At 33.4% G+C, this 19,521-nt stretch overlaps 1 protein-coding gene across 1 annotated transcript in view; it reads left to right on the top strand.

Annotated features, from left to right (window-relative positions):
- Window positions 1-19,521, top strand: part of ARID2 (AT-rich interaction domain 2) — a 179,446-nt gene that overhangs the window by 91,975 nt on the left and 67,950 nt on the right. Inside the window, exons 4-6 of the mRNA XM_043886363.1 lie at window positions 4,793-4,926; window positions 10,271-10,489; window positions 13,900-13,967. Coding sequence (XP_043742298.1) covers window positions 4,793-4,926; window positions 10,271-10,489; window positions 13,900-13,967 — 421 coding nt within the window. The remainder of the gene's footprint in view (window positions 1-4,792; window positions 4,927-10,270; window positions 10,490-13,899; window positions 13,968-19,521) is intronic.

Here is a 19,521-nt window from a genome sequence, read left to right as displayed (position 1 = left end):
TTTACTCTTTAAAGTTCATTACAGTTGGATTTAAGGAAAGATTAATATGCATTCCTTGAACTGTCATCTTTTCCTAAAACATTTCAAAAAGTTTTATATAAAAATGTATATAAATATATATTTTATATAAACATTACATATATTTTTTTAATTTTTAAGAATTCTACCAAAATATTTATAAATAAAGTTATGAGATACCTGGGAATTGCTTTAAAATAATCTGGAAAGTGTTGTGAAGATAGTAGTAGTGCTATAGATGAAACAATGTTGACTGTGAATTTTTTTTTTTTTTTTTACCATAAATTTTGATATCTGCTGATGGGTACTATTGTAGTAGTTTCTCTACTTTTGCATAAAATCATAAAGTTACTTTTAATTTTCCAAGGGTTAAATTTCTTTGAATTGATTGCAGTTAGAGAATGTGCCTTATACAGAATTTAAATTTATTGTGGTTTCCTATGTGACTTGGCATATGATTAGTTTAATAGCTTTTGTGGAGATTTGAAAAGAAAATCATTGTGTATCTAATAAGTCAGTCTTATTGGTGATTATATTTAAATCTTCTGTGAACTAATTTTTTGTGTACTTAATCTAGCAGATACTACAGGAGGTTACATTTTTCTGCATTCATAACTGTACTGCCTATGTTATTTGATTCTGTCTTGAAAGGAGTCTTCCTCCCACTGTTTTGGTCCTACATATTAAACTTTTTAATTGAATAGTGCCATTTAAAATAATTCCTATGTTATTCCTATATTCCTATATTATGCTAAATGTTCATATTTGCCTTTAAATCTGCCTTTCATCCTTTAAATCTGTCATGTATGGCATAGAACCCACCACAAAATAAACTAGGGCCAAGTTGAAAAAAAGAAGATACAATTCACTCCACCTGAATTTGTACCTAATGTTGAACTAAGGAACCTTGTTTTCTGTGTCGCCTGTTGAGAGAGTAACTGCCATCTGGATTCCAGTATTTTACTAGTCTTGAGTTAAATATGTCATGTATTAGGTAGATTACTGAAGGAGCTCTGTAAATACCTGTTTGATTAAAATATATCAACTATTCAAAGCAATGTAATTGACTTGGAGAAGAAAGAGAAATGTGTAGTCTAATATTTGTAGTTAAATGAGTGAACACTGTATATCTGTCAGTATATGAGCCTCAGGGTCATGTTAGAGAATTAAATCTGAAGACCTAGATTTTGAAATGTAACTTTATATTTTAGCTGCTTTCTCTTGTCTGTTAATTTAGTTTTTAGAAGTATAGCTCTTTGAAAACCACAAAAGGACTTTATGCTTAATAATTGAGAGAGACAAGAATCAGAACTGGATGCCAAACCCTCAGTTGAACTATGAAAGGTCGAGTCTCAGTTGGAAATGTTTAATCATGAATGAGAACAAGTGCTGACCCTCAAGCCAGGGAAATAAAAATTTCAAAAATTATCACAATTTGCCTAAGCTGTAAATTTCTGGAGATTGGGATTATGTAGAGAATCTCTCCGGAGGAATAGAGTTGGAAGAGCCAAGGGACCAGAAGTCACATACTTTAAAAACTGTATGAAAATCTGAGATACAGGGGCTTTATGTTCATAGCATACACTGTTTATTGCTAGGACTTGTGGTGTCTCTGTCACTCCATTTTGCTTATGCTCCATTTTGAGTGTTCCAGAAAGGAAAAGGTATTTATGGTTTTTCTTTACTAGTAATGCTGTTTTCTCCCCAAGTTTTAAATCTGCTAGGCTCAGTTATGGAATTCCCAGGTAAAGAACCTGCCTACCATGGCAGAAGACATAAGAGATGTGGGTCTGTCCCTGGGTCGGGAAGATCCCCTGGAGGAGGGCATGGCAACCCACTCCAGTATTGTTGCCTGGAGAATCCCATGGACAGAGGAGCCTACCAGGCTGCAGTCCATAAGAGCTGCAGTAGTATCTGACTACTGCAGTGGCTTCACATGCACATACACTTAATAATGAGTAACAGATTTATAAAGAGCATCTTAAACATATTGTTAGTATAAGGTTTTGATTTTAAAATTTTACTTTTTCATTGTTATTTTGATTTTATTTAAATGAAATTAGTTAAGAAAAATTATCTTTAACTTGCTTTTAACCATTACACAGTGAGCTCAATTCTGAAAGAACATACTTTGTAAAATACCTCTATCACTGCTATTGCGTGCATTATTTCATGTAATGTAGATAAACTCTCATTTGCAGAAAATGTCACATGATTTTTGAGCAGCTATTTGTGTCCAGATTTGTGTAGACTCTTATTTGATGATTTTTGCATTAGAAATTCAAAAAGGATAGGTTTGATTTATGGCTCATACATAAGTCTATCATGAATCTATACTAGAGAGAGACTGTCTCTTTTTATCATATTTTTGTTTTGGCCGTAAATTTTATCTGCTAGGGTACATCACCAGGATCAGGGTGAAATGTATGCAGCTGTGTACTGTCCTCAGTGCTCAAGTGTTATATGTAGGCATATGTGTCTGCTTTTTTATCTCTGGCAGTGGAGAAAAGTGTTGGGTTCATTAGCTGTCAAGCTACCAGTTAGGAAAGAGTTCCTTGCTCAAGCTGAGCTTATATGGAGAACTTAGAAGGAATTGAAAGGGACAGTTTACTTCCTTTCTAGTCTCCAAGATGTGAATTGTTGTGCCTTGGAAAGCTGTAAGGGAAAAATGAAGAATTGTGATGAGTATCCTTGCTATTAGTTTTTATACCTAAATTTACAACTTTCATTCATCCTACCTTGAAAGTTACAGTTTGGTACTAAAAACAAAGTAATAACTTCTGAGATCATTGATACCCCTCTCCCTCATCTCAGCTGTCTGTTAACTATAAAAGCAAAGGGCTTTTAAAATAGTGGCTAATGCAGTCAGGATGGCTGCTATCAGTCAGGATGGCTGCTATCCAAAAGTCTACAAGCAATAAATGCTGGAGAGGGTGTGGAGAAAAGGGAACCCTCTTACACTGTTGGTGGGAATGCAAACTAGTACAGCCGCTATGGAGAACAGTGTGGAGATTTCTTAAAAAACTGGAAATAGAACTGCCATATGACCCAGCAATCCCACTTCTGGGCATACACACTGAGGAAACCAGATCTGAAAGAGACACGTGCACCCCAATGTTCATCGCAGCACTGTTTATAATAGCCAGGACATGGAAGCAACCTAGATGCCCATCAGCAGATGAATGGATAAGGAAGCTGTGGTACATATACACCATGGAATATTACTCAGCCGTTAAAAAGAATTCATTTGAACCAGTTCTAATGAGATGGATGAAACTGGAGCCCATTGTACAGAGTGAAGTAAGCCAGAAAGATAAAGAACATTACAGCATACTAACACATATATATGGAATTTAGAAAGATGGTAACGACAACCCTATATGCAAAACAGAAAAAGAGACACAGAAGTACAGAACAGACTTTTGAACTCTGTGGGAGAAGGTGAGGGTGGGATGTTGTGAAAGAACAGCATGTATACTATCTATGGTGAAACAGGTCACCAGCCCAGGTGGGATGCATGAGACAAGTGCTCGGGCCTGGTGCACTGGGAAGACCCAGAGGAATCGGGTGGAGAGGGAGGGGGGAGGGGGGATCGGGATGGGGAATACGTGTAAATTATTGCTGATTCATGTCAATGTATGAGAAAACCCACTGAAAAAATAAATAAATTAAAAAAAAAAGAATATAATAAAAACAGGAAAAAAAATAAAAAAAAATAAAATAGTGGCTAATGGACTTAATACCTGCCTGGTTCAGGAATGATGGAAAGACTGACTTATAACATGATCACATCTAGAACTTCACTATGGTATTTTTCAGCTTGCTTCTTATGAAGTATAGTAACAACTACATTAAGTACAGTATTGTGTTTGACAGGGGTTTGACCAGTTGCTTCCCTATTTAAAAATCTTTCTTGTGGGGATCTTATTATAAACTGGTAGGTAATGATAGATTATAAATTTGGATATTCAATTCTAATTAATACTAAGAAAATTGACCATACCCAGTGATGGTGATATTGTGGGAAACACAGAAACAATCTTATAAATTGGTAAAAATGTTTTGGGCACATCGCTTTTGAGTGAGAATTTGGTCGTATTTCCTATTTAAAGTGATCATACCATTCCCATTGTCTATGGAGAGAAAAGTATTCAAACAAGTGCTGAGATTAAGCTTATTGCTATATGGCCTGTAATAGCAAAAAACAAAACTGAACATAGCTAAATACAACACTAGAGATCTAGTTAAAATTACGATATTTCAATCAGAGCATATATTATACAGCTTTTAAAAATGACTAAAGTAGTACTATGTGTATTGACCTGCAGGATCTCTAAAATATGTTGTTAAAATGTGCACAAAAAATACACTGAAGGCACATGTGATAAGTGAGATGGGGAGGCCAGGGACTCTTCTCATTTGTGCATCATTGTTACAATGACCATGTATAATATTTTTTAATCAGTAAATAAAATGTGCTGTCATTTATCTACATGTAGTTGTCCTTTGATAGTCTTTACTTTTGTATGTTTATTTGTACAGTAGTATGGTCTTTTCTAGGCATGTAAAAGCACTTTTAGAACTATTACATTGAGTTTGTCTCCAATATTACTGCTGAAGTGACTATTCCACTAACATAAGAAGTTTGTGGTATCCTGTTAATATGTTTAAATTTACGGCCTTTAGAAAAAGAAAACAGATCTGTGTGGTAGGAGTTAAGACATACAACTAGAATCTGTTTTTAAATCCCCGCTGTGCTGTTTTTCTGTTTCAGTTACCTAGAAAAGTACGAGAAGGTTCATCACTTTGGGGAGGATGATGATGAGGTACCAGCGGGCAACCCCAAACCGCAGCTTCCTATTGGTGCAATCCCATCTTCCTACAACTACCAGCAGCACAGTGTGTCAGGTAAATGCCGCTGGGAGGCGAGCAAGGCAGAGGCGCCCAGCTCTGAGTTAGAACAGAAGTCACCCATGAAGTGAATCGGTCCCTTACTTTGCACGTGAAAATACTGAAAGCCTTGGGTTAATGCAGCTTCTGGAAATCAGCATGTCACTGGTATGAGGACCCTGTTTGTCACAGCCCGCATAGAAGACTTTTAGTTGCAGGAATTTTTAGAGTTACAAATATACATACATTTTCAAATGAAACTTGTTTGTTTTTTTTTTAATTTGATTAAAGATCAGTTTAACCTAAATTGTCACTAAAACGAGAAGAGGAATGTCTTGTTAGAATTAAGGAAGCCAAAAAATACTCATAGCATCTACTAGATTTTCTACAATTCATGGCATTCCCAGCACCAGAATTTCTCAGAAATGTTTCTTACTATGTTTCAACTGTTTTCCTGTCATGGTTCCAGGGACTTAAGATTTTTTTCATTCAGGTCATTCTTATAATGGTTATAGAGGAATCTGCAGCTAAAAAGAACAAGACTCAAGTTAGAAATAGTCTAGTTGAGAGTCTAATGAAGAGGTTCTCGAGGCAGAGTTGATGCGATTTCCAGTGTTTGTGGCTCCAGAAGGTGATGACTAGGAAGAGAGCTCTGAAGAAATAAGCAGGTCTTTTCTTCATTCATCAAAATTTGGCCTGAAAAAGAGGAGATAATATCTTTTTCAAGAGGATAGTCTTTATAAAAATATACAGATATCTCGATCTTTATTATTCTTCATTGGTACTGATACCATTCTTTTAGGTAATCCTTAGGTTTAAGCTCTCTCATTTGTGCCAGTATCACTGATTTAAAGTTTTCATTGTCTATTTTCAAGTTTCCTCCATGTTGAATTTGACCCTGTTTCTTTCCCAGTCAGTAATAGCTGAGGAAACAGAATCTCCTAGAATCTGTCATCTCCAGTAGAAGAGACTTCATCTGGTGATTTTGTATAACTGAGGCTTGGGGGAGGGGTTGTAGCAGTGGTGAGTGCAAACCAAATCTACCTTTACTTTTAATGAGAAGTTATTACCTCGGGAACCAATGTTAAAGGAGAACATTTTAAGTCATCATGTAGAAGATCTTGCTTAATGTTTAAGCAAGATGATTAATGATTAAATAAAATGAGGTGGTTTGTTAGGTAATATGCTTCCCATTTTTAGTAAGAGCTAATGACCATTGTCTAATCCAAGGATGTTATAGAGGCTGTTTCTACACTGAATGAGACGTGGTACTGTAACCTTTAAGACCATTCTGTAACTTTGTGTTACTGCTACATTATAGCAGTGACGGAACTGTCCACTCTTATGGGTTAAATAGAGCTTGGTGTCTATTACACTTCTCAAACTAACCCATTTCAATATTAGATCTAGTTTAAAATGAAATGTTTTTCTGGATCTTCCCCCCGACCCCCTCCCAACCCCTTCCCTGATTTAAACATGATTTACTTCAAGAAAGAAGATACTTCTGATGTTTCAGAAGTCTATTGAAAGTCATTGCTAGAGCTATGCAATTTTTAAAGAAATGATAGAATTCTTAATCTGGTGTTATAATAACTCCTTTCTGATGTGCTGTCATATGCCTGTCTTTTGTTGTTTAAGGAGAATCTGAGCAGTTATATAACATATGTAGCATGTTTGACAGAATCAGGATTGGGGACTGATTAGAAATAGAAATTACTGGGGAACATCAGACTATAGTATATCTAATTCATACTGAAAAGAGGTAGTGTTTCAGGGCAGCACTTATGAATTTGAAGTTATCCCAGAAGGAGCCATAGCAACATTATGACAGTGTTCTAAAAATCAACATGACTGTCAATATATAAAACAAATCCTTCACCAATGATTCTTTTCAAATGCCATTAAGGAAATATAGTAAGCTTCATAGCTGTCAGTGTGTATGTTTGTGTGTATTTAAATAAACACCAAAGTAGAATTACATAGTGGTAGATTAAAAGCCTTAGGATATTTTAGTTAGAACATTTAAAAGATTTGTGTCTACATCTTTGATCATATAGCCTTACTCTCCTTGTAGGTTTGGATTGATGTATTTGGATACATGTATTTATCTAGAGATGCGTACATTTAAAAAAGCTATTCTAAAACAATACTTTGAAAGGTAATATGATAAATTTAAATTGGCATTTAGTATGAATTACAATTCTACTCATAATTGTCGTAGTAGAATATTGTACATTGATAGAATATGGAACGAAAATTTTATAAGGCTATTGTCTCCTTTTGCCCAGTGACTTTAAGCAGCCAAAAAAATATTAGGTACATTTTGCTTTGAATTTTAGAATTATTAAACTTCGGGATCAAAATATGGTGATTTTGTCATTTATTTGCATAATTGTGCATATTTTTCCTTGCCATGAGGACCTAATCTTTTGGTTTTCTTCTTTATTCTTTCTTCCTTGGTATTGATTTGGATATAGTCAGTTCTGCAGAATTGTACTGTAGATTACTAAGAACTTTTTGTTCATCTTCTCTTTCCCTTTAAAATTAAAAAATTAATTTCTAAATTAAAGTTTTTTAATTTGTTTACAGTATCTTTAGTAGAAAAATTCTGAAAGGTGAAACTGACACATGAAAAACACACTGAAATTAATAATACTGTAGAGTTTAAGAGCTAGCAAGGGTTTTAGCGATTATTTAATCCAATTCCATCATTTTGGCCAAAGGAGGCCAAGCACACTATCCATTTACATTCTTGTTACTTAAATTTGGAAAAGCTTTATACAGGAAGATTTATTATTTTGATTTTATCGTTGTATTAATATTCCAGCAGAGATTTTCCTTTACATGTCCTGTTTTCTTACAGATACTTGAACTACAGCAGTCACTACCATATCAATGGAAAGAATATACTGTGTGATATCTGTAATATAGACAACATTCCAGGAACAGTTCTCCCTTTCCTCTAAACTGATTACCTCAGATTCAGTTAAATTTGTCAGCAGTGATGTGTTTGTATAGACATTGTGTCACAACATTGAAAATTTGTGATCTCATTATTCCTATTATAAAATTGTACCTATTCAGACATACCTCCTTGGGGATGGGAAGGGAGGCTCTTAAAACCTTGTAAGCATTTCTCTTATATTAGATTCCTAGGAAGGAATCTTTACCAAACATTATATAGTTAAAGGACTTTTCATAATTTATCATATTAATTTGTTTTATTTTAATTGGCGATGTCTTTTGGCAAAGTCATTCATGTAAGGATGTGTTGAATTGAGTATATGGTGGTATCTGTTATTCTTCAGTAGCAAGCATAACAATTCCAAGATCATATTGAAAGCACAACAAGACTGTGACAGATGTTCAATTATGGGTTCCAGATTTTTATTTCTATTGGAAATTTGCCTGAAAATTTTGTGGAATCTAAAGACTTAACTATTGCTGAAACTTGGCATCTCATGATCTGTTCCAGTGTGCAATAAATACCAAAATGTATTTCTATGTTCACAGAAGTTATGTTACATTTTACCAAGATATTATATTATATATGAGAAATTTAATTTTTCAAGATTATAAGACATGAACAATGTATTGTTGTTCAACCTTAAATATTATAAAGAATCTGTGTCAATTCATTTATAACTGTATTGTGATACTTAATGGAGAAATTCCTGGAACATTTTAATGTTGAAGAGGGGTCTCTTCAAATATCTATTGGGAAATGAAGTTTCTTACCTACGTGATTTTCTTCTGTGGAATGTTGTGACAATAGATTCCTACTTGCATTCCATTTAGTGACATTCTTAAAAGATTTTTTTTCAAATCCATATTTTTCTGAAATGTTTTGTGTAGCAGTTTTCTAACTCTTGTTTCTTTCCTTTTCCCATTACACTAGTTAGATCTTTATATGATAAATGTATTAGGGGTATATGTCTCAGGACATAGCTGCCAAGGCCTAAATTGCACCAGTTAAGAGTCAGTAATTTTAGAAATACAACATTTTCTAATATATATTATGATTAGATAATATATTAGTTTTCTGTAATCCTTTCTTCCCTATCTTCAAAGTTATAAAAATGTTTCAATTCTCCTACATAAAATTTTAGTTAGGAAAAGATTTGTTAGAACACGAAAGTTTGAACTGTAAAGGTAAAAATTTATAAATCAGACTCCATCAAAATTAAACCTTCTGCTCTTTGAAGACATTGTTGAGAAAATGAAAAGGGAAACCACTCACTATCTGGGAGAAAATATTTACAAAACAAATATTAGATAAGTGGCTCATATTCAGAATATTTTAAACCGACAATACCAAGTGCTGACAAGGATGCGCACAAGCACCAGGAACTCGCATCCGTCACTGGTGGGAAGACAAGATGTCACAGCTACTTGGGAAAGCTTTCACAGTTTCCTACAAACTTAAACATACACTTTGTATGACCCAGCAACCCAGGAGAAGTGAAGAAATACGTCTGCACTAAGTCCTGTATGTGAATGTTATCAGCTACTGTATTCAGAAGTGCTAAAAACTGGAAACAGTCCAGATGTTCTTCAGCTAGGGAATGGATAAACAAATTGTGTTATAGCCATAATATAACAATAAAGACATACAGCACATAGCAATAAAAAAAAAGAACCAATTACTGATACATACATTAAAATGGGTATCAACCTCAACAGCATTTTGCTAAATGAAAATAAATCAGACACAAAAATAAAAGTATTGTGTGATTCTGTTTATTTGGCATTTTGAAATAAAATTAAGTAGATCAATGATTGTTTATGGATAGAGGGGGACAGATCAACTACTAAGGAGCATTAAGAAGCTTCTTTGGAATGATAGAAATACTCCCTTATCTCCATTGCAATTGTGGTTAAAAGACTTTCAGAACTCCTAGAACTGTAGAACTGAAAGCATGAACTTTACATTTTAATTAAATGTCAAAAAAATCTTACCTGAAAAAGTAGTAATCTTCCCAAAATAGGGTAAAGAAGGTAGGCAATGTGTTTTGAAACATGATGTTAAAAATTTCAAAGGAACCAGGCTTTCTGGCTTATGGTACTTAAAAAAATCAGAAAAAGTTCCTTGAAATGCAAGAATAAAAAGTGTAGATTAGGTAAATTAAAATAATGATACAATAGTTTGGCAGTGATATCAGAGTATATATGTATTTCTTGTATTTTAATACTTTTTGAGGAGTGTAATTTTCACGAGTTCAAAAACTTGGACTCTAAACTTCTATTCAGTTTGTATTTTATAAAAGAAAGCAAGCTTATCCTGTATTTAGAAGATATTAACCCAAAATGATTTCTAGTCCTTGATGAACTTAACAGTGTTATTGTTTTTTGTCTTTGTTAGATTATCTCCGTCAAAGTTATGGGCTATCTATGGACTTCAATTCGCCAAATGATTATAATAAACTGGTGCTTTCACTATTATCTGGACTCCCAAATGAAGTGGACTTTGCTATTAATGTGTGCACTCTCCTGTCAAATGAAAGCAAACATGTCATGCAACTTGAAAAAGACCCTAAAATCATCACATTATTACTTGCTAATGCCGGGGTGTTTGACGACAGTAAGTTTTAGGCTTAATGTATTATATAATCATTCTCTTAAAGGTGTTTAGATTTTTTTGAAATGTTTTTAAGGAAAACATTAGTTTTTTAGTCAATATAAGGGAAACATTAGTTTATTAGTCAATATAATAGCATTCTTTATTTGCTTTTGTTACATTAAATGTATCATTTAAAATAATGAATGTCTGGATTTTTTTAACCTTATGTATTTGAATAGATTAGATATTTTAACCTCAGAGCTTTTGAAATTAAAATGCTGCATTTTTCTTAGAATAAATGTGGGTTTGTTGATTTGAAATTGTTTGATACAAAATTCTGATAGAGAAAACTAGACCTGTAAGAAATAGTTTTCTGATGTCTATTTCTGCAGGTGTATAGTTAAAATTTTTAACTAAATAGTTTAGGTCAATGCAGTTGAAAATTGGCTGCATAATAATCAAAATAAGGATTATCAAATATTTCATAGTTTTTACTTGTAGGATTTTTTAGTTGTAGGTTTTTATAGATCAAGTTCTTTGTTTTCTGTGAAATTATCTCAAATCTGGATTACTCTTCAGACCAAATTGCATAATTCTGTAATTGGACTTTAAAAAACAGGTTTTGAAATTTTTTCCTGCTCATAGTTTCTGCTTTTAAAATATCTGTCAGCTGAATGTTACTGATAGAAAGTTTCTTCCTGCTTCTCAATCCTCCTTCTACCCCAACACCATTGTAACTTCTTTTGCCAGAAGTTTATTCTATTACTAGATTAAGGTATTGATCCATTTTGAAATTATTTTATCATATAGGAAATTATACAGAATAGTCTGCAAATATCTTGTAATATTTCATAGGTATATGAGTATTTTTGTTTGTATCTTTAAATGGGAGCATGTTTGCAAATGAGTTTATTTTTCTGTAATTTTCAAGCATACTTTTATTTGGGATTATCTAAATAGGATTCCCTTTTTCTTGTTATTGTTTTTGGCCGTGTCACGCAGTTCATGGGGTCTCAGTTCTCCAACCAGGGATTGAACCCAGGCCCTCAACAGTGAGAACAGAGTCCTAACCACTGGACTGCCAGGGAATTCCCTAAATAGGGTTCCTTAAAATCTGACATGTATTTATTTTATATGAAGACATTTTGAAATTAGACTAAGGTGAAATTAGTTTCTTAAACTTCTGAAACTATTCTTGGTTACATGGAGGAGGAACAAAGATCAGCAATTAATCAGTTTGTATTGTAACTGTGAAGATCTAACTTTTGTGGATTTCCACCTCACTTTTATTGTCTTTGCTTCCTAATATTTCATCTTGATCTTTTAAAGACATTTTTTAGCATTTAATACAGAATGGAGTTTAAAATTGGTTCATTTTGAGAAATCTTAAAATGAAGTTTTTAAAAAGAATAAATATTCTCAGACAATGATAATTTTGGTGAATTCTTACTGTTTAATCATTGGATTTCATTTGTATATATGTGATAAACTGAGTTTACCAGTTTTAATGTGCTAAAGTGTGACATTCTTTAGCACTTTTATTTATCTCAGACTAAATTGTTATGTAGAGTAGCAATCATTAATAATTAATATTAGCAAGTGCTATTTGAGGAATATTTCTTTTATTTCAATAGTCAGAATTTAGAGTTCCAGAGTATATAGGGACTTTATGATAAAGACCATATACTTTTAAAAGAGTGGTTTTACATTATGAAAATATTAAGGGTATGTATGATTATGTATATATTTCATTAGGCTCTTGAGAGGTTTTGAATTTTTTTAGGCATGGAGTTTTAATTGAGAGAAAATATATATGCCACTTCTTTTGAATGTGTGGGATGTTTACACATGATATGTGTTTGGAGAAGTATAATAAAAATTCCATGTGACAAAAATTTAATTTTTCCTTCTTATATTTGTATTCGGTGTTCTTTTTCCATGGAGTTTTTCTTTGTAAGGTTTTCTTCAGGACAAACAAAATCTTGTCTTTCTTTAGAAGTGTATGGACTTAATTTTTCTGATTTAGCTGCTACAGATGTATACATTTGATGAAACTCTTCTTTAGGTCACTATAGTTAAATTTATTAAAAACGTCACATCTACCCTTTATATCATGTTCTCATGATTCTAATATCAATATAATGTTAAACTGTTTCCATTCCTCATGCTTTTTAATATTTTTTTCAATGAAAAGTCTTATTCTTACCTAAGTATTTTACAAATTTTATTTTATGTAGTATGTAAATATTACTTGGCTTCCCTGGTGGCTCAGATGGTAAATAATCTGCCTGTAATGCAGGAGACCCGGTTTCAATCCCTGGGTCGGGAAGATCCCCTGGAGAAGGGAATGGCAACCCACTCCAGTATTCTTGCTTGGAGAATACCATGGACAGTGGAACCTGGCAGGCTACAGTCCATGGGGGCTCAAAGAGTAGGAGATGACTAAGTGACTGACACACACAATAGTAAGTAAATATTAGGTCTGTAATTAAAGGTGTAAAAAGACCACAAGCATTCAGTAAATCTTTTAAACAGAAAATAGATACATGTTATCCTTGTTATTAACACATCCATTAAGAAGGCTTTTATTTTTTTGAAGAATCAAATTCATAAAGCTAGTTTTTCTGTTAACAGTTGCCACTATGTAGTTTTCTTCTTCATTTGAAAACCAGTAGCTTTCATTATAGAATATAGATAATTATAGATCGTTGATGAAAGTACTTACCTGGTTTTTAAAGGGAGATGCCTATTGTGTCACAGTTTAGAAGTTTGTATTATATGACGTTACTGTCTAGTCCCATAGCTGAGGAAGGGAGTTAGCAACATAGAGATGAAAAAAAAAAAAAACAGTGTAACATGTATCTGTATACCTCAACCTTTGTTGTGAGAGGCGGGGGCGGGGTAGTGTGTTATTAAGAAGCTTTTGAAAATAGATGGTTTGAGTTTCCTCCTAAAGCAACTTTATCAAGAAATATAAATCAGCTATATGACTTAGAATGTTTTCCAAAGATTTATTCCTAAAGAATGCCTTGCCCATTAATATTTCAAATATAAATTATATAATTATCTTTGAAATGAATGAATATTTAAGACTATAAAAGTTTGGGAACCTAGTAGTAATAGCATCAGTTTGACTTTTTAATATTTTTTCTTCTACAAATGATAACTAATGCAGGGTAATTATTATTGTCTAACTGTTATGAAAGCCAGTTGTGTGTTTTTAGATTGTGACAAAAACTTTCTTTAAATTCTGTAATTTGAAAAACTATTTTAAGAGAAGTTATCATGACTTTCTATCATTTATTATGAAGCAATTTTTAATGAACAAGGTATCTTAAGGTGTATTTTTACTGTTTTTCCAAACCTACCTATTCAGGAACTAAGTGAAAGAAGGAATTTCATATTACTGAATACGCTATTTATTCTTTTAGCTTTAGGATCCTTTTCTACTGTATTTGGAGAAGAATGGAAGGAGAAGACTGATAGAGATTTTGTTAAGGTAATTCATGTAAATTAAAATATTGAGCCATTGCATTATATGTAGCCAAGGGCCAAAGGTCAGTTAATTTAATATAAGAACTGTAATTAAGCTGAGTAAAATATATTTTAGAATAGCTAATAAACAAATGAAGTTTTCATTTTATCATATATTGATATCTGAGAATGATAAATATGTAACAGAAGCAATAAATCTGAGAATACTCAGACTAAGTAGCAGTTTGGGTAATTTGCTTAAGATTATTTTTCAGTTTACTTAATCATTCTTCAGCTGTGTAATATGCCACTTGATTTTTTTGTTAAGTTTAATTATAGTGACTGTGTTTTAATTTCTAGAAATTCTCAAATCTGTATATATACAAACACATACTTGATAGTGCTAATATCTAAGCCTCCTGTGACTCTGATTCTACTAATGCTGGCTCATGGTGAATTATTCCTTTGTGTTTTTTAATGTTGGTTTATCAATTTCAGCAGATATATTTATGTAGGATTTTTGTACAGATTGGCTGGAAAGTATTTCTTCCTTTCTCTGTTGCTTTTGCCAGTCACTTGAAATACTGATCAGAATGACTTTATATTAATTTTTTTATTGGAGATTTTTCTGATTACTCTGATAGTAAAAACATAGTCATGGGAATTGTGAAGCAGGCTAGTGGTGAAATACATTATGGATTGTTTTTAGCTCAGAGCTCAAGACAGTCCCTTTTGTCTCCGTTTCTTTGAGGGTATTAAACCTTCAAATTTCTCACCATGATATAGAGCTGCTTTTTTAATTCCCAGCTTTACAAGCTAACCCAAAGTTCTGTATTACCCCATCCACTGAAAGTCAACCCTCTTGATTGAAGTTAGGCAGATAATTTCTTTAACTCTAGAAAACTGGTCAGTAATTAGAAAACTGGTCAGTAAACATGCACAAAAAAAGTATATTAAAGTAACACATGCAGTCACAATGAGGATAGAGGTTGTCAGTATAATCACTAATCACATGAAATCAAGAAGACACAAATATGTTGAAGATGAACAGATGATCACGTCTGTTATATGTTTTCATTGATTTCTGGTATTTATATTTTATTCTACATACTGTGGAATATTGTATTCTTTGGGTTTAATTCTCTTCACTTTTTCTAGTTTCTTGAGCTGGTGCTTGGAGTTACTGATTTTTGTTTCTATTTTTTTCTAATATATATATTTAAAGTCATAAAATTCCATCCAAGCACACTTTAACTTTGTACTTCCAATATTGATAATTTCATATCATTATTATAACTCATTTTAAAATATCTTCTAATGTCCATGTTTTTCTCTTTAAGAAAATGGATTATTTAGAAGGGAATTTTCTTAATTTCCAAAAATGTATGAAAAACTTTCTAATTTCCTTTTTTTTACTAATATCTAACTGAATTTCAGTATGTTTAGAGAGACTGTTCTGCTTAGTTTTTAATCTTTGAAATGTTTTCACCCATTACTTTGTAGCTTAGCATTGATGATTGTACTTTGCAGATACAGTTTTACACCTTGAAGGTTTGTGGCAACCCTATGTTGAATAAGTTTATCAATGCCATTTTTCCAATAGCATGTTTATTTCATGTGTCTGTGCCCATTTTGATAATTCTCTCATTATTTCAAACTTTTTAATTATTTTTTTTCTTATTGGGTTTGCCGAAAGATTCATTTTGTTTTTTTCTGTACAGTGGCTCTAGTAGTGCTTAGTTGTCTTTAACTTTGTTTGAAACAATTTTGGTAGATTGTATTGTGATAGCTGTCATACTGGCATGCATTAAAGAAAGCTTAACAAAACTGGTGAATTTTTGTATAACCATTTTAATATTGAAGATGGAAGAGAAAACCAACATTTTTGGCATGTGATGCTTTATTACTTCAAGAAAGGTAAAAATGCAACACAAACACAAAAAAAGATTTGTGCAATGTACTAACTGAACATGTTAGAAGTGGTTCGTGAAGTTTCCTTCTACAGATTTCTCACTGGGCGATGTTCCTCAGTTGGGTAGACCATTTGAAGTTGATAGCGATCAAATCAAGACATTAATTGAGAACAGTCAGTGCTATACCATGCGGGAAATAGCCGACATACTCAAAAGATCTAAATCAAGCATTGAAAGTCATTTGCACCAGCTTGGTTGTTTTCATTGGTTAAGTGAATAAAATCTTCTTGATGATATTTCTGGATGCGATTCTCTGCTTAAATATAATGAAAACATTCCATTTTTAAAGCACATTGTCACAGGTGATGAAAAGTGAATATGGCAAAATAATGTGGAACAGAAGAGAATGTGGGGCAAAGCAAAATGAACCACCACCAACTATATGGAAGACTGGTCTTCATCAAGAGAAGGTTATGTTGTGTATATGCTGGGATTGGAAGGGAGACCTCTATTATCAGCTCCTTCTGGAAAACCAAACTATTGATTCTAACAAGTACTACTCAACTAGACCAACGGAAAGCAGCACTTCACAAAAATTGTCCAGATTAGTCAACAGAAAACACAAAATCTTCCATCTGGATAATGCAAGAACATGTGTTTCTTTGATAACCAGGCAAAAACTGTTATAGCTTGGCTAGGACATTAATTCATCTGCCATATTCATCAGACATTGCACCTTTGGATTTCCATTTATTTCCGTCTTTACAGATTCCCTTAATGGAAAAAATTTCTCCAGTGGAAAAATTTCCTCGAAGACTGTAAAAGGCACCTGAAACAGTTCTTTGCTCAAAAAAGATAAAAAGTTTTGAGAAGATGCAATTATGCAATTACCTGAAAAGTGACAGAATTTAGTAGAACAAAATGGTAAATACGTTGTTCAATAAAGTTCATGGTAAAAATGAAAAATGTGTCTTTTATTTTTACTTAAAAACTGAAGGGACTTTTTGGCTAATCCATTATTATAGTAGTTTTGGTCATGTATGATCTTTGATTTTGCTACTATAGACTTACTGAAGGTTCAGATGATGGTTAGCCTTTTGTTTTTTAGCATTATTTCCTAATCAAAGGAGATCCAACCCGTCCATTCTAAAGGAAATCAGTCCTGAATATTCTTTGGAAGGACTGATGCTGAAGCTGAAACTCCAATACTTTGGCCACCTGATGCGAAGAACTGACTCATTGGAAAAGACCCTGATGCTGGGAAAGATTGAAGGCGGGAGGAGAAGGGGTCGAGAGGATAAGATGGTTGAATGGCATCACTGACTCAATGGACCTGAGTTTGGGTAAACTCCGGGAGCTGGTGATGGACAGGGAGGCCTGGCGTGCTGCAGTCCATGGGGTTGCAAAGAGTTGGACACAACTGACTGACTGAACTGACTGACTGACACTTTTTTTGAGCATAATGCTATTGTACACTTAATAGACTATAGTAGAGTATAAACATAAATATAGGCACTGGGAAACCAAAATGTTTGTTTGGGTTGACTCACTTTTTTATGATATTTAGTTTATCGTGGTGGTCTGAAACTGAACCTGCAATATTGCCAATGTATGACCTGTATTCTGAAGTTGTTAGGTGTAAGTGTCTACATAAGTCACTCAAGCCAATACAGTTAATCATTTAAAAAAAATTTTTTTTATTGGAGTATAGTTGATTTACAGTGTTATGTTAGTTTTAGGTGTATAGTTGAGTGAATCATTTTTACATATACATGTATCCATTCTTTTTTACATTCTTTTCTCATATAGGTTATTACAGAATATTGAGTAGAATTCCCTGTGCTATTCAGTAGATCCTTATTAATTATCTATTTTTATCAAAATACATAAAAATAATAGTGTGTATACATTAATCCCAGTCTCCTAATTTATCCCCTCCACCCTGCTTGCAACGTTGGCAACCATAAGTTTGTTTTCTTTATTTGTGACTCTGTTTTGTAAATACGTTCATCTGCACCATTTTTTTTAAGATACCACATATAAGCAATACCATATGATATGTCTTTGTCTTACCTCACTTAGTATGATAATCTGTAGGTCCAGCTATGTTGCTGCAAATGACATTTCATTCTTTTTTATGGCTGAGTAATATTCCTGTGTGTGTGTATATACCATATATTTATGCATCCTTTGTTGACGGACATTTAGGTTGCTTCCATGTCTTTGCTATTGTAAATGCTGCTCCAGTGAGCATTGGAGTACATGTATCTTTTTGAATTATGGCAACAGCATCTGATATTTATATTTCCAGGGCAGTACTGGCTGTTTCATCTGTTTATTTCTTCATTTATGAAGATAAATATGTTAAAAGCACCCAGTTTGATTGTGGAATATTCTTAAAGAGATAACAGTACCAGACCACCTTACCTGTCTACTGAAAAGCCTGTGTGCAGGTCAAGAAGCAATAGTTAGAACTGGACGTGGAACAATTGACTGGTTCAAATCAAAACTGTTGAACTAGTAGGACAAGGTTCATGGATGTATGAATCTTGGGAATGGAGTATGACAAGGTTCTATATCGTCATCCTGCTTATTTAACTTATATGCAGAGTACATCATGTGAAATGCCAGGTTGAGTGAATCACAAGCTGGAATCAAGATTGCTAGGGGAAGTAACAACATCAAATATACAGATGATACCATTCTAATGGCAGAAAGTAAAGAGAAACTAAAGAGCCTCTTGAAGATGAAAGAGGAGGGTGAAAAAGCTGGCTTAAAATTCAACATTCAAAAAATGAAGATCATGGGATCCAGTCCCATCACTTCATGGCAAATAGAAGGGGAAGAAACTGGAAGCAGTGTCAGATTTTATTTTCTTGGGTTCCAAAATCACTGCAGATGGTGACTGCAGCCGTGAAATTCAAAAATGCTTACTTCTTGGAAGAAAAGCTATGACAAACCTACCTACTATATTAAAAAGCAAAGACATTACTTTGCTTACTGAGAAAGGTCCATATAGTCAAGGCCATGGTTTTTCCAGTAGTCATGTGCAGATGTGAGAGTTGGACCATAAAGAAGGCTGAGTGCCACAAAATTGATGCTTTCAAATTGTGGTGCTGGGGAAGATTCTTGAGAGTCCTGTGGACAGCAAGATCATACCAGTCAATCCTAAAGGAAATAAATTCTGATTATTCATTGGAAGGTCTGATGTTGAAACTGAAGCTCCAGTACTTTGGCCACTTGATGTGAAGAGCCTATTCATTGGAAAAGACCCTGATACTGGGAAAACTGACGGCAAGAGGAGAAGAGGGTGGAAGAGGGTGAGATGGTTAGTTAGCATCACTGACTTCATGGACATGAGTTTGGGCAAACTCCAGGAGATGGTGAAGAACAGTGAGGCCTGACGTGCTGCAGTCCATGGTGTCACAAAGAGTCAAACATGACCTAGCGACTGAACAACAACCTCTTTGATTATGGCAACACAATCATGATATTTGTATTTCCACACCAATACTGACTGTTTCACCTGTTTATTTCTTTATTTATGAAGAGAAATGTGTTAAAAGCACATGTTTTGATTGAGGATGTATTTCTTTATAGTTTATCAGGTGGCCAAAATATTGGAGCTTCAGCTTTAGCATCAGATATTAATACAACTGTGTGTGT

The sequence above is a fragment of the Cervus elaphus genome, chromosome 3, assembly GCF_910594005.1.
Source record: "Cervus elaphus chromosome 3, mCerEla1.1, whole genome shotgun sequence".
NCBI lineage: Eukaryota > Metazoa > Chordata > Mammalia > Artiodactyla > Cervidae > Cervus > Cervus elaphus.
This window is presented reverse-complemented; position numbering and strand designations above follow the sequence as displayed.